The sequence below is a fragment of the Heteronotia binoei genome, chromosome 2 (assembly GCF_032191835.1).
Source record: "Heteronotia binoei isolate CCM8104 ecotype False Entrance Well chromosome 2, APGP_CSIRO_Hbin_v1, whole genome shotgun sequence".
NCBI classification, from domain to species: Eukaryota; Metazoa; Chordata; class Lepidosauria; order Squamata; family Gekkonidae; genus Heteronotia; species Heteronotia binoei.
This window is the reverse complement of record NC_083224.1, coordinates 94,531,987-94,546,021: the sequence shown is the minus strand read 5'-3', so window position 1 is coordinate 94,546,021 and position 14,035 is coordinate 94,531,987. Positions and strand designations below refer to the sequence as shown.

At 44.1% G+C, this 14,035-nt stretch overlaps 1 protein-coding gene across 14 annotated transcripts in view; it reads right to left on the bottom strand.

Moving 5' to 3' along the window:
* PTPRF (protein tyrosine phosphatase receptor type F) overlaps positions 1-14,035 on the bottom strand; it is a 915,542-nt gene that overhangs the window by 406,695 nt on the left and 494,812 nt on the right. For all 14 annotated transcript variants that reach the window (XM_060231649.1, XM_060231648.1, XM_060231653.1 and 11 more), the window contains 2 exons: positions 7,937-8,082; positions 3,387-3,528 (listed from right to left, as the gene is read on the bottom strand). In XM_060231649.1, coding sequence (XP_060087632.1) covers positions 3,387-3,528; positions 7,937-8,082 — 288 coding nt within the window. The remainder of the gene's footprint in view (positions 1-3,386; positions 3,529-7,936; positions 8,083-14,035) is intronic.

Here is a 14,035-nt window from a genome sequence, read left to right as displayed (position 1 = left end):
CTAGGAGTATACTGCAGACCAAACTGTTTCACATTTCAAAGCTTGCAGCACTCCCAGACAGGCTTGTCTGGGAAGAAATAATATGGAATATTCCAAGTCCAACCTTAACAGAACAGCTCAACAAAATGTTTTGCTCTAATATGTCTTAAAGAACCTAAAGTTTTGCTCTAATATGTCTATAAAACCTGGCAACCACTTCTGTGAAGAAACACACATAACATTCTACCATGCTTATGTAAGTGAAAGCACACATAACATTCTACCATGCTTATGTAAGTTGGTGAAGTATAAAGTGGTGAAGAACTGCAAAGTTGTGCATAGAAATGAAACTTTAGCTATGAAACTTTCCAGCAGTTCTTTAATGTACATGTATAAACACTCCCTGTTCTAAAGCAGAAACCCTTTAGGATACAAGCAAGTCTTCCAATCTACTTTAGAAGAGATTGCAAATTATTTTGAATCATCTACATTAGAGTTCAGCTACAGAGAGGCGTGTATTAAAACTGCTGTAAATGAATAGGAACACATTCATTTTTCCTTCCCAATCTTCAGTATATAACAGGGATGTTGAACTTATTTGTTACAAGGGCCAGATTTGACATAAATGGGACTTAGTTGGACTGAGCCACGCATGCTGTAAAATGTAATTCCAGGTAGCAGAGATATAAACTTTATAAAGGATATAAACACAATTAAAGATATTTTTAAAACTTAAAATACAAACATGCTTAAAACCCTTGTAATTTTTTGTTTATTTAACAGTCCTTGATAGCGGATTTTGACAATGTAATTTTAAAAATAAAACATCAAGAAAAAGCACAAGGATCACAGCAGAAACTAAAAAATACATTCTGAGCCTAGGAAAGCATTAAAATGACTTGAGCATAGCAAACTTCTGCACCCACCCCAGGTCTGCTGAGAGCGGCAGTGGCTCTCCAGTGTAATGTCCCCCTCTGGCTGTGGCTTTCCAGGTTATAATACTCACTCAGACACCTGTTCTCAGGTCCATTCAGCAGAGACAAGCTGGCTTGAAATATCAACCATTTATTTACAAGGAGACAACTCCAACAAGCAGGGCCATTTTAATGAAAAAGTCCAGCAGGAACTCATTTGCATATAAGGCTACACCCAACATCACTATTTCTGGGGAAAAACCCAGCAGAAACTCATTTGCATACTAGGCCACACCTCCTGATGCCAAGCCCGCCAGAACTGCATTCCTGATTTTAAAAAAGCCCTGCCAACAAGCAACAGCTTCAAGCAGCATACAAAACTGGAAACTGAAACTACTTGAGCTCCACTAAACTGAAATACACTGTAACACAAAATTGCAGGAAAAATGCAAAATGGATTTTCCCTTAAGGTCTCTGATGGAATGACAGCCCCCAGAGTAGAATGATGGTCCCTGTGAGTAGCAGAAGTGTTCTGGGAATGGAATGAGGGCCCCCAGAATGGAATTCTATTTCTAGAATGCTGCAGCTACTCCCAGGGGCTGTCATTCCACTCTGCACCCTGACATTTCAGTTCCAGAACACAGATTCTATTGCGAAGGACCATCATTCCACTCTGGGGACTGTCATTCCAGTCCCAGAGCGCTGTTTCTATTGCTAGAAACAGTCCAAGAGTAGTCGAGGCAGAGGGAGCTGAGAACTTCAGCAGCATCTAGCTTCAAAGGGTGAGAACAGGCAAGGAAGGGGGAGGAAGGGGAGAAAAGAGCCGTGAGATAAATTAAATTCCTAGACAAGCCAGTTCCAGCCCTTGGGCCATAGGTTTGACACCTTGGGCCATAGTTTGACACCTGGTATATATGTTCCAGCTGTAGAATGATTTGGAAAGAAGAAAAAAATGTTTCACTTAACTGAATTAATGGAATATCCCACTAGCAGATAATTTATATAAACCAAGAAATCTACTTAAATCTTTACTCGAAAACAGAATTTCCATTTAGATTATTGGTGTGAAAAGAGATTGCATACAGAGAAGGCTGCATATCTTTGTATCTCTAGAACACACATAAAGCAACTAGACAAGTAGTATCAAACCAATGGATGAGATGAAACCTTCAAAAAAGATGTCAGAAGAGGGAGAAGAGGGGAAAGGTATAGAGAGAATTCCCCCCCTTCCTTTTATCCTCAATCTCCCATGCTTACTCCCTAGTGCCAGCTGAGGTGAATCTCACATGGGAGCTGCCTTTTGAACATGCCTCATTGCTGAATAATAAACCAAAGACCCATCTCAATGTGCCTGTTGTCTATCAACACCACATTTTTTTCAATGGAAGGTGGTAGACAGGGACATGCATCAGAATCTGCATTGCACAAAAAGTATGCAGTGTCCACAGTTTGGTGTACATTTGATCCATCTCACAGTTGTTTGAACTTTGTGTGGGCATTCTGATTTGCAGTTTAAAGGATCCCCTTGGGTGGCATTTGGAGAACAGCAACAAATTTCCATAAATCTTTAGTTTGCAGGAAAACTTCCTGTTTCTCCTTCAGCTAACTTTCAATTCACGGGGAAGAGGGATGGCTGACTTATGCTGGAGGGAGTGTTTGTTTGCAGCATGAGAGCAGCATGCATGCGCTTTTCTTGGACTCCAACAGATATGGGGATGGGCTGAATGGCACTTCAAAAATAAAAAGCTGGTTCTTCTGTCATATCTTATCTATAAGCCCCTATTCTACTACACTCTACTCTGTCCTTCCCTCATTCTGGCACCCACAGGTGGCCTGACTACTTTTCAAGCATACATTTTAGACTGCTTCATACCACACACATTTAGGCAATATTTTCCATTTGACATATAAGCCAATGTGTTATTGAAATGAGAGTGGTGGTCTCAGACTGGGGAGGGTCAGATTCAAATCCTACAGAACTATGAGACTCCCTGGGTGATCTTTGGACAATCAATTCCCTCAGTATAACCTACTACACAGGTCTGTTTTGAGGATTAAATGATACTGGAAGGAAGAGAGAAGTTCCTTGAAAGAAAGGTGGGATTTTAAAAATGTTATGTTTTTCTTTACTTATGCACTTCATGAGTGTGACTTGCCCAAGGTCACCCAACAAGCCTCCATGGTAGAATAGGGATTCAAACCTGAGTTTCCCAGATCCTAGTCAGACACTCTAACCACTACACCAGACTGGCTATAACACATGCCACATTCCAGCTCTTGCTGTAAACATGCCCTCCAAACACACGTTTTATCTGCAGCTGCTGATCCATGTAGAGAATATGGTCCACAGGAATACTGTGCTTCACCTTTCCAGGTACCTAAATTCAAACTCATAATAATTACAATTATTATATCAAATCTGTTGTGGGGGGAAAACCACAATGGTCAAAGTATTAACTTTTAAATGTAGCAGTTAAACAGCCAACCACCTACCTTCTAACACTGTCAGTTTGGCACTGGTGTTTATCTCCCCGACACTGTTGGTAGCTGTACACTCATAGATTGCTTCATCCCGATTGATGCGCAGTGGCTGAATACGCAGAACAGATCCAGACCCATCATCAAATTCAATCACCTTTTCCAAAGAGAAAAGAAGTTTTGTTATGTAGCTCATATAATATTCCCACTTTCTTAATTAGTAGGGCAGGGACATGAGCTTGAATGCTCTCTCATCCAGTCCCTCTCCACCAGAATTATGGGTTGCTGCAAACAAAGAGAGATCACTGCTAATCTGGTTTGTAAAGCACAAATTCTAGTTTACAATCAATTAATTAGCATTAACCATGGTTAAAGAAGTGGTTGTTGATGTAAAGTTTTAACCAAAGTTAAATCATTCTCACTGGAGCAGAGACTGGAAACAGGGACTGCATGATCCCAGAAACATTGATTAGGTGAATGGCAGCATAGTATCTGCACTTGCCCAAAGCAAATTCCTGAAATGTGCATTCAAATCCACATGAAACAACTATTTTAACCTTTTAACATTTGCATGAGCATGGAGTGCCCATTGTTAGGGATAGAATTCTCATTTAATTGGCTTCAGAGCAAGAAAACACATCAGCTTGTCTTAATAATTCAATTTGTTTCAGTGAAAACATTGTATTAAATATTATAGCCCCCAAAAAATCACTAACACAAACATTTGGTGAAGAACAATCTGAGATGATCTCAGGGTTTTAACAGCCAGAACAGAGACTATTCAGGATTTGTTTTCCGTTCTTATTTAATTGATGAAATACAGAAGTGTAAAGTTTGAAGTGTAAAGTCAGATCCCCCAGAGTCAAAAGAGCAGCGGAGGCTCAGGGAAGGCACAAGCAGGGAGGGGGCACTCACCCCCCCCCCCCTGCTGGGAGCTGGCGCCCTAAGCAATTGCCTACTTTGCCTACTCTCATGCACCGAACTTGCATCCAAGATCAAGACTGGAGGGGATCAATCCCATTGCAACATGGATCTGGGAGGAGGACGCATATTTATTTATTTATTTATTTATTTATTTATTTATTTATTACTTTGCATTTATATCCCGCCCTCTCCGCAAGTGGACTCAGGGCGGCTTACAGTATCATAAAAACAATCAATTCCATAAAAACATATAAAACCATAATACATTTATCAGTTTAAAACTATTACGCTATCTCAATCCAGTCTGGCGGTATTGGGTTCTGACTATGACCACCAGCTTCTGTAGGATGTCCGGTGGCAGCCCATTTTCAGTCAACCAGAAAAGCCTGTCTAAACAGTTCGGTCTTACAGGCCCTGCGGAACGCCGACAGATCCCGCAGGGCCCTTATAGCTTCTGGGAGGGTGTTCCAGAGTTCTGGTGCTGCCACCGAGAAGGCCCTAGATCTTGTTGCGCATAGCCTGGCTTCTTTTGGGCCAGGGGCAGACAGCAGATTTTTTGTCCCTGATCGCAGTGCTCTCTGGGGGATATATGGGGATATATGCGTCAACTCCAAGGACATGGAGTTGGAAATTTTTCTGGGCCTTTGGGCAAAGGCTCCAAGGTTTTGAGGGCTTTTCTCCCATAATGTTACTTTAAGTTTTGATGCCTTACACCCCTTGAGCTCTGGGGGTGAAATGTTGGCAAGCCTTACATATGGGGACATTGTGCCCTTCACCCAAACAAAACAGGAATTTGGGTCATCTTTGCCCCACAGTGGATGCATTTTTTTAAGGGCCTTCTGTTTCATAGTATGAACTCAGAGGCTGGAACAAACCCAGCAAACTGGGGTAGTAATTCCTCACCACCATGAAAAACTGGAGACTCCAAAAAACATTATTCTCTTTCACTGGTGAAAGAGGAACCGAGGGTGAGGGCACTGCTATATGGGGACATGTCTCTGGGCAAGAACAAGCTTCTGGCTCCAGTATGCAATCTCCCCTGGAGGTTTTCAGTTGGCAGGGCTGTTTTATGTGCAGCCCTCATGTGGTGAAACTGTGTGGAAGTTATATTTTCAGTGCTACTGACCCCAGGCAGTAATCTCACTGCCACATTTTATGCCAAATGAAGCTTCTAAGATGCCCATGAAAAGCCCATTACAGCAGTCCACTCCAGAGTTTAAAGCATGGCTACGTCTGTAGAGTCAAATTAAAAGGCCAGTTTATGTAATTGAAATAAGGTGTTTCTAACAACGGTCCCAACCTGTTTAATCATCTACAAGGCCAAGGCCAAGAGAAGCCACAAACTCTCAATCTGATATAGTAAAGAAAGCTTAACCTTACTTAAGGCTGGTAGATCAATACCAGCCAAACAATCTGCATTCCCAACCATCACCTCTGTCTTGGTCTGGATTAAGCTTTTTCACACTCAGCTGTTCAACCTCATCTTCAAGAAACTGGCCCAGAACTTTTACAGCCACTTTTGGAAGTTTAGATACTGAAATACAAAGCTGTCTATTGGTGACAACTCTCTGAAGCTTCTGATCTTGGTCAAAGCTAAAGGTTAAAGGAGCATGGGGGAGGAAATGAACCCTTGAAGCAACCCACACACCAAGACCCAACCAGATTATTCTCTTTCTTCAATAGACTGTTGCCAGCCAAAACAGAACGAATGAAGCCAACAGAGGGCTGTCACATTCATACCAAAAACCCAAATAACAAAATATTGTAGCTTAGCATATCAAATGCTGCTGAATGCTTAACAGTATATTATTATTATTAATAATAATAATAATAATAATAATAATAATAATAATAATAATAATAATAATAATAATAATAATAAGTTTTTATTTATACCCCACCCTCCCCGCCAAGGCACGCTCAGGGCGGCTTACAGAACATGATATGGTATCATGATATAACAATAACAGGTAAAATCAATCAGCAATATAAATACAAATATAAATTAATTTTAAAAAGCTAAAAACAATACAGTGGTGCTACAGTCTCTATTTATCCAGGCAGCGTAATATTCATTCTGATTACGTCTTAAAGGCTTCTTGGAAGAGGGCAGTTTTGCAGGCCCTGCAGAACTGGTTGAGGTCCCGCAGTATCACCAGCAATAGACTGTCATAATTCAACTGAAGTCTGAGGTCATCAACTAAGGCCAATAATGTTTTTTCACCCCTGAATTCCGGCCTGAAGCCAGATCGAAATGGGTCAAGGGCAGAGGTGTCATCCAGAAATGTATATACCTGCTCTAACAACCTTCTCAGTCACCTTGCCCAAAAAGAAAGATTGTACCCTTCACATTGCAACTGCAAATGTAATTTTTTGTGTTTGAAATGATTTTTAATTATTTTTTTGTATTCTATGTTAACATTATGTATTTTAACTGTTGTTAGCTGCCCTGAGCCCAATAGGGGAGGGCGGGATATAAATATAATAAATAAATAAATTCCCATATCCTTCTTAACCAAAGTTGATTTATTTCAGTTGAAAAGGAAACACCCCTTGCATTAATTTCTCCAAGGAGTTTTCCTGCCTCCTGGTACGATTTTAACAATCAATATGGGCAAAGATCCAATTAAGGTTCTGAAGAATCAAAGTTGTGAACAGAAGGATAAAAGAGCCATGAAATGTAGGAAGTGCAGGGTGAAACACATTTATACAAAATTCAAATGTAAGCACAAAAAGTTCAGATGCCAGTCAGAGCACTGGTAATTGATTATAGTTTGTTAAGCTGGTTAACACTTGTAACACCTGAGAAATCTCAAATCAACCATCTTGATGAATTCTAATTCAGCAATTTCATGCTGCAATCTGCGTTTGAAGATCTTATTAGCTGGAGAATTGTGACAGCAATAGTGTGCCCTCAGTGACCTCCCATTGGTTTCTAAATATTGCCACTTTTAATTTCAGATTTGGGTCCATATATTCTTACATGTAGGGACTGACCTGTTTATTCTATGCAGAGGGCAGAAGGACATTGACAACACTTAATAACATACATTATGCTGGAAAATGAGCAAGTGAATAAACCCAAAATGGTATAGCTGATGCTATTAGGTATTGGAGACAAAGTTAGTACATCAGGTTGTTGAGCACTTGGTCCCTAGGCTTGTTAGGTAGCCCACTGTTTTTGATAAGAAGCTGTTTTAGGTTAGGGGGGTATCTGTAAGGAAGGAAAGCCCTGCCACCCAATGTTTGTAATGGAAAAGCATTATCCACAATGGACTAAGAGTCATTGATGATACATTAGATTGGTTTGAGCTGGGAACTGCAGGTGACAACACTCTGCTATCAACTCTTTGGGACATGATTCATACTGGAGTATTCTTGAGTACGTGTGCTTTTGTTGCGTTATTTCTTCACCATTGGATGGGGTTTGTGCTCCCAAAAACATGTGATGCAAATCCTGTGGATGAGTCACTGTCCATGAGCTGGGGTGAATGTTGTTATCTAAATCTACCTAGTGAGGACTCACTATATGCATTTATCAAAGTGAACTTTAGTCCACAGAAGCTTAGGCTAGAATAAAAAAAAAAATTAGAGTGCCACTAGGCACAAGGTTTGTAAAGTACCATTAACTAGGTACTTGCCTCAAATCGCTGGGAACTAACTTTTTTCCCTTTCTTCATCCATGTGATGCGTGGCCTTGGCTCTCCTGTTGCTTGACATACAAAGGAGGCAACACCTCCAGAAATTCCAATCTGATCCTCAGGAGCCTTCATGAAACTTGGCTTGCCTATAAAGTACAAAAAAGGAAAGAACAAATAAAGTGGTTAGTAAAATGCAGAAGGTATAGGACAGGGGTGTTGAACTCCTTTGTTATGAGGGTGAGGTTTGACATAAATGAGACCTGGTTGGGCCAGGCCATGTGTGTCATAAGTAAAGATGTACAGGCAGCAGACATACAACATGCTTAAAACATTAACATGCATGCAATATTTTGTTTTACAGTCTCTGATAAATGCCATCTCTTGCTATGAATTATTGCATCAAAAACTGCAGACAATGTCTATGCTGTATCAATCTTGAATATGCTGTTCAGCTGTTGTTCAGGAGTGCACATCTGTAAGTTGCAAACCTACTTTTGATTTATTGACATTCATTACAGAGATCTCATGGTCAATGCCTTGACCTAAGACCCACAGAAAAACATGAAGCAGCTGGGCATTGTGAGATTTTGTATATAAGTTGCTTCATGTGCTGGTCAAGAACATGTGAGGCACCATGGCACAGACTGAGGGCTATGTGCTTGTCCACAAAACTACAGTCTTCCCCAGAAAAATAACTACAACTCCTATGTGGCACTGCAAGAACAGAGAGACAGCCATGTACAGTGGTCAGTATCAGCCTACTCTCTGGGACGTCTAAGTTCAACATTGTTATTTATTTATTTTATTCCATTTTTAGCCTGCACTTCCCGTAGGACAGGCTCACGGTGGGTTACATCATAAAAGCAACAGTGAAAAGCAATAAAAGACCAATTTAAAATATATAAAATCTAAAATTACAATGATAATAGAGACTAAAATGGCAGGTTCTGCCTCACAGACATGGCCTATTGTCCAGGACCAGCAAAGCTTATAGCACAGGAATGGAATGAAGGGAGGAGGCCACCTTAGGCCGGTAACAAGTGATGTTCACTGCCCCAGCTGAAAGCATGACAAAAGAACTCTGTTTTACAGGCCCTGCGGAATTGGAGCAGATCCCACAGGGCCCAAATTTCCAATCAAAGGAAAATGTGAAAGAAAAATCAAGGGAAATTTGCTGGGTATACCTGGGCTGGACATGCACTCTCGATCTAATCCTGACTTGTTATTTCTCTTCTAAATAGTTCACAGGCACACCGCGTGGTCACTGTCCGGCTATGCCTGGCAGATGGTCACTGCAATGGCCTCTCCTGCATTACTGCATCCGTGGCAACACCTTCCCGCTGGTCCCCCCCGTTTCTCACAAAGTTTGCCACGTCATGGTGCGACCGAATGTCCAGCGGTATAACCAGATGGGCAGGCTGGGCTCACCAACCTCGCCAGCCAAGAGAAGGAAAACTCTAACATCAAACCCGGACAGATAGAGTTAATGTAACACCTACCACCTGGAGGACTCACTGCCGGCGTCCCGGCTTACTGGGCCATGGCAGATGACCCCAAGGTGAAAGGGTGGAGCCAGTACCGCGCACACTGTGCTTCACCTAAAAATTCCTCTGCGATGGCTGAAGGGCATATCCACATCTACAACACACCAAGTCCTGCAGCGATGGGCAAGGGGCCACTGGAAGCCGCACTTCCGATCCTGCATGCAGGCGGTTCAGGGTATTGGTCGCCTGATGCTGACCCGGAGACGAAAGTATTTTTCAGCAGCACCCTGAACGACCAAGCAGCCTTATCTAGGGATGGCACTGCTTGCTCCACATGGAGAGGGGCCTAGAAAAGGTGGCCTAAACAAAGCTCGTCTCCCCCACCCCAGTTGGTTAGCCGCGGTCAACGGGCATCTTTACTTGCTGTCAAAAAATAACAATAAAGAACAGGCATGCACCTGCCTCACAAAGTGTGCAAAGACTAAAGCTTGCATGTTGGAACATCAGAACCATGCTTGACAGAGTAGACAGTGGTCGCCCTGAATGACGCTCTGCTCTAGTTGCCCACGAACTTCTCAGGTTGAATATTGACATAGCAGCTCTCAGTGAGGTCCGTTTCCCTGAAGAAGGTAGTCTTCAAGAACATGGTACTGGCTATACTCTCTACTGGTCGGGTAAGTCAAAGGCTGAGAGCCGCCTTTCCGGCGTTGGCTTCATGGTCAGGAACACCATTGCCTCCAAACTCGAAAACCTGCCAACAGGTCACTCAGATCACATCATGTCCATGCGCCTCCCACTTAAAACAAGCAGCATGCAACACTCTTCAGTGTGTATGCCCCAACCCTTCAAGCAGATTCTGCAGAAAAGAACAAGTTCTATGCTGATCTACGCAACCTCGTACGGAAGACCCCTACAGAGGACAAGGTGGTCATCCTTGGCGACTTCAATGCCAGAATAGGTAAAGACTCGGAAGCCTGGAAAGGAGTACTTGGCAAACACGGCATTGGCAACTGCAATGATAACGGGCACCTCCTGCTAGAATTCTGCACGGAGCACCAGCTCACCATCACCAACACTATCTTTCAGCAGAAGAACAGCCTGAAGACAACCTGGATGCACCCACGATCCAGGCACTGGCACCTTATCGACTACATTCTGGTGTGCCAGAGAGACCTTTGAGATGTCTTACATACTCGAGTAATGCCCAGTGTAGAATGTCATACGGATCATCGTCTTGTACACTGCAATCTCCGTCTTCACTTTAAACCCACACCCAGGAGAGGAGGTATCCCTTGGAGGAAGCTTCAGGTTGGCAGCCTTCAGTCAGCCGAAGTTAAAGCTGCCTTCCAGGCAAAACTCCAGTCAAGAATTGAGGACCCCAGTTGCCCCACAGACCCTTCTCCAGAAGCACTCTGGGAACACCTAAAAACTACCATCCTGTTGACCTCTGAAGAAGTCCTCGGGTTCTCCACAAGGAAGAACAAGGACTGGTTTGACGAGAACAATCAAGAGATCCAAGAATTACTAGCGAAAAAGAGATCTGCCTACCAAGCACATCTTGCTCAGCCCTCCTGTCCCGGGAAAAAAGCAATCTTTCGCGCTGCATGTAGCAACCTCCAGCGCAAGCTTCGAGACATTCAGAACGAGTGGTGGACCAAGCTTGCAGAGAGAACCCAGCTGTGTGCAGACACTGGTGATTTAAGAGGGTTCTACGAAGCCCTGAAGGCAGTATATGGCCCATCATATCAGGCTCAGAGTCCCTTGCGTAGCGCAGACGGCCAAGTGCTCCTCACAGACAAGGCATCCATACTGAACTGGTGGTCGGAGTATTTTCAGGTTCTCTTCAGTGCCAACCGCGTAGTTCAAGATTCAGCAATCCACCTCACCCCACTTCAACCAGTGAAAACAGAGTTGGATGAGATCCCCACCCTAGAAGAGACTGTTAAAGCCATCAAGCAACTGAAAAGTGGCAAGGCAGCGGGAGTTGATGGAATCCCACCAGAGATCTGGAAGCATGGGGGCACAATACTACATAGCGCACTTCACAAAGTACTTGTCACCTGCTGGGAACAAGGCAAACTACCACAGGACTTTCGCGATGCAATCATCATCACTCTACACAAGAACAAAGGGGAAAAGTCAGACTGCTTCAACTATCGGGGGATAACCCTGCTCTCCATCGCAGGCAAAATCCTTGCCAGAATACTCCTGAACAGACTGGTGCCCACCATTGCAGAAGAACTCCTCCCAGAGAGCCAGTGCGGCTTCAGAGCTAACAGGAGCACCACCGACATGGTATTTGTTCTCAGGCAGCTCCAAGAGAAATGCAGGGAACAGAACAAGGGTCTATATGTGACTTTTGTCGACCTTACCAAAGCTTTCAATACCGTTAGCAGGAAAGGCAAATCTTGGAACGTTTAGGATGTCCCCCAAGGTTCCTCAGCATGATCATCCAGCTACATGAAGACCAGCGAGGCCAAGTCAGACACTGCAACGACCTCTCGGAGCCCTTCCCAATAGGCACAGGTGTAAAGCAAGGCTGCGTTCTCGCGCCAACTCTCTTTACGATCTTCTTTAGCATGATGCTTCAAAGAGCCGCAGTAGATCTAGATGATGACGATGGTGTCTACGTCCGCTATCGCACCGATGGCAGCCTGTTCAACCTGAGGCGACTAAAGGCTCACTCCAAGACAATGGAAAAACTTATCCGAGAGCTACTGTTTGCTGATGATGCTGCACTCATCTCCCACTCGGTATCAGCTCTGCAGCATATGACGTCCTGCTTTGCAGAGGCTGCCAAGCTATTCGGCCTAGAAGTTAGTCCGAAGAAGACAGAAGTTCTCCACCAGCCTGCACCCCAGGAAGATTATCACTCTCCCTGCATCACTGTGGGTGAATCAGTTCTGAAGGCAGTCCAGCAGTTCAGCTACCTGGGGTGCATCATCTCCTCAGATGTCAAGATCGACAAGGAGATTGACAACAGGCTGGCAAAGGCAAACCGTGCATTTGGCTGACTGCACAAAAGAGTGTGGAGCAACAAGCATCTGAAAAAAGGCACAAAGATCAATGTTTACAAAGCAGTTGTGATGACAACCCTCATCTACGGCTATGAATCGTGCGTTTTATACCGTCATCACCTGCGACTCCTTGAGCGCTTTCATCAGCGCTGCCTTCGCACCATCCTCAACATCCACTGGAGTGACTTTGTGACCAACACTGAAGTCCTCAAGAGAGCGGAGGTTACAAGCATCGAGGCACTGCTGTTGAAGACGCAGCTGCGCTGCAGGGCATATTTCTAGGATGGAAAACCACCGCCTTCCCAAGATTGCTCTGTATGGCGAACTTTCCACCGGCCATCGAAATAGAGGGGCACCAAAGAAGAGGTACAAGGACTCCTTGAAGAAATCCCTTGGCACCTGTCGCATCAACCATCACCAGTGGTCTGACCTAGCTTCAGATCGCAAAGCATGGAGGCACACCATCCACCAGGCTGTCTCTTCCTTTGAGAACGCACGCATAGCTGGTCTTGAGGACAAAAGGAGACTGAGGAAGGATTGCACTGCTACAGCACCAACCCCAAATCAGACTTTTCCCTGCAGCCACTGTGGCCGGACCTGCCTGTCCCGCATTGGTCTTGTCAGCCACCAGCGAGCCTGCAGCAGACGTGGACTACTGCACCCTTCTTAAATCTTCGTTCGCGAAGTCAAGCAGAGAGAGAGTTCACATGCTTTCCTATTGAGAAAAACTGAAGAGCATGAATACAGTGAAAAAGAGGAGGGAAACCCAGTTGTGACCATAACCAGCCCAACAAAACTCTCTCTCTCTGTAGCAAGGCAAAAAGCTAGGCTTGCCAAGTCCTCTTTGTCCTGGAGCGGTGGATTTTGTGCACGCGCAATGCAATGACATCGCCTGGAAGTGACGCCATTGCACCTGCAACACCATGCGCAGCTGCTCTAGGTGTTTCTGGGAAAACTCTATGGTTTTCCCAGACGCTCTAGCCATTTGGGAGGGGAAAAACTCTATGGTACCTATTGTACCATAGAGTTTTCCCTCCCAAATGGCTGGAGCGTTCAGGAAAGCCATAGTTTTCCCAGAAACACCTAGAGCGGCCACTGCACATCAGTGCAATGACATCACTTCCAGGTGACATCATTGCGCCAACAATGCAGAGGGAGGTTCCCATTGGGCTGGCAGGTTGGGAACTTCCTGGGTGGAGGAACCCCCACCCAGACTGGGGGCTTGGCAGCCCTACAGAAAGCTCATACCTTTAATAAAATGTTGCTAATCTTTGTTTCTCCTGATGGTGGGGACTGGGCAAAGGAAGCTCTGGCTCTTTCCTTTCTTTCCCAGGGGACAAGGAGAGGGAAGAGCCTTAGCCACAAGACAGAAAAGACCAAGTAATACACCATCTTTTAGTTTGCAAAAATATATTCTAAGGATTGTGTACAGCACATAATAAATAATACAATAATGATAAAGGTTGGCTGTGCTAGGGCCTTTTAAAGTAACAGAAACCCCAAGGGGCCAAAAAACACCGCCCCCAAATGAATAGATATAAGTCCAAACCTGGAAATAGTCCAACTGAAATTCACAAGGTGGGTGCTCCTGAGGAACA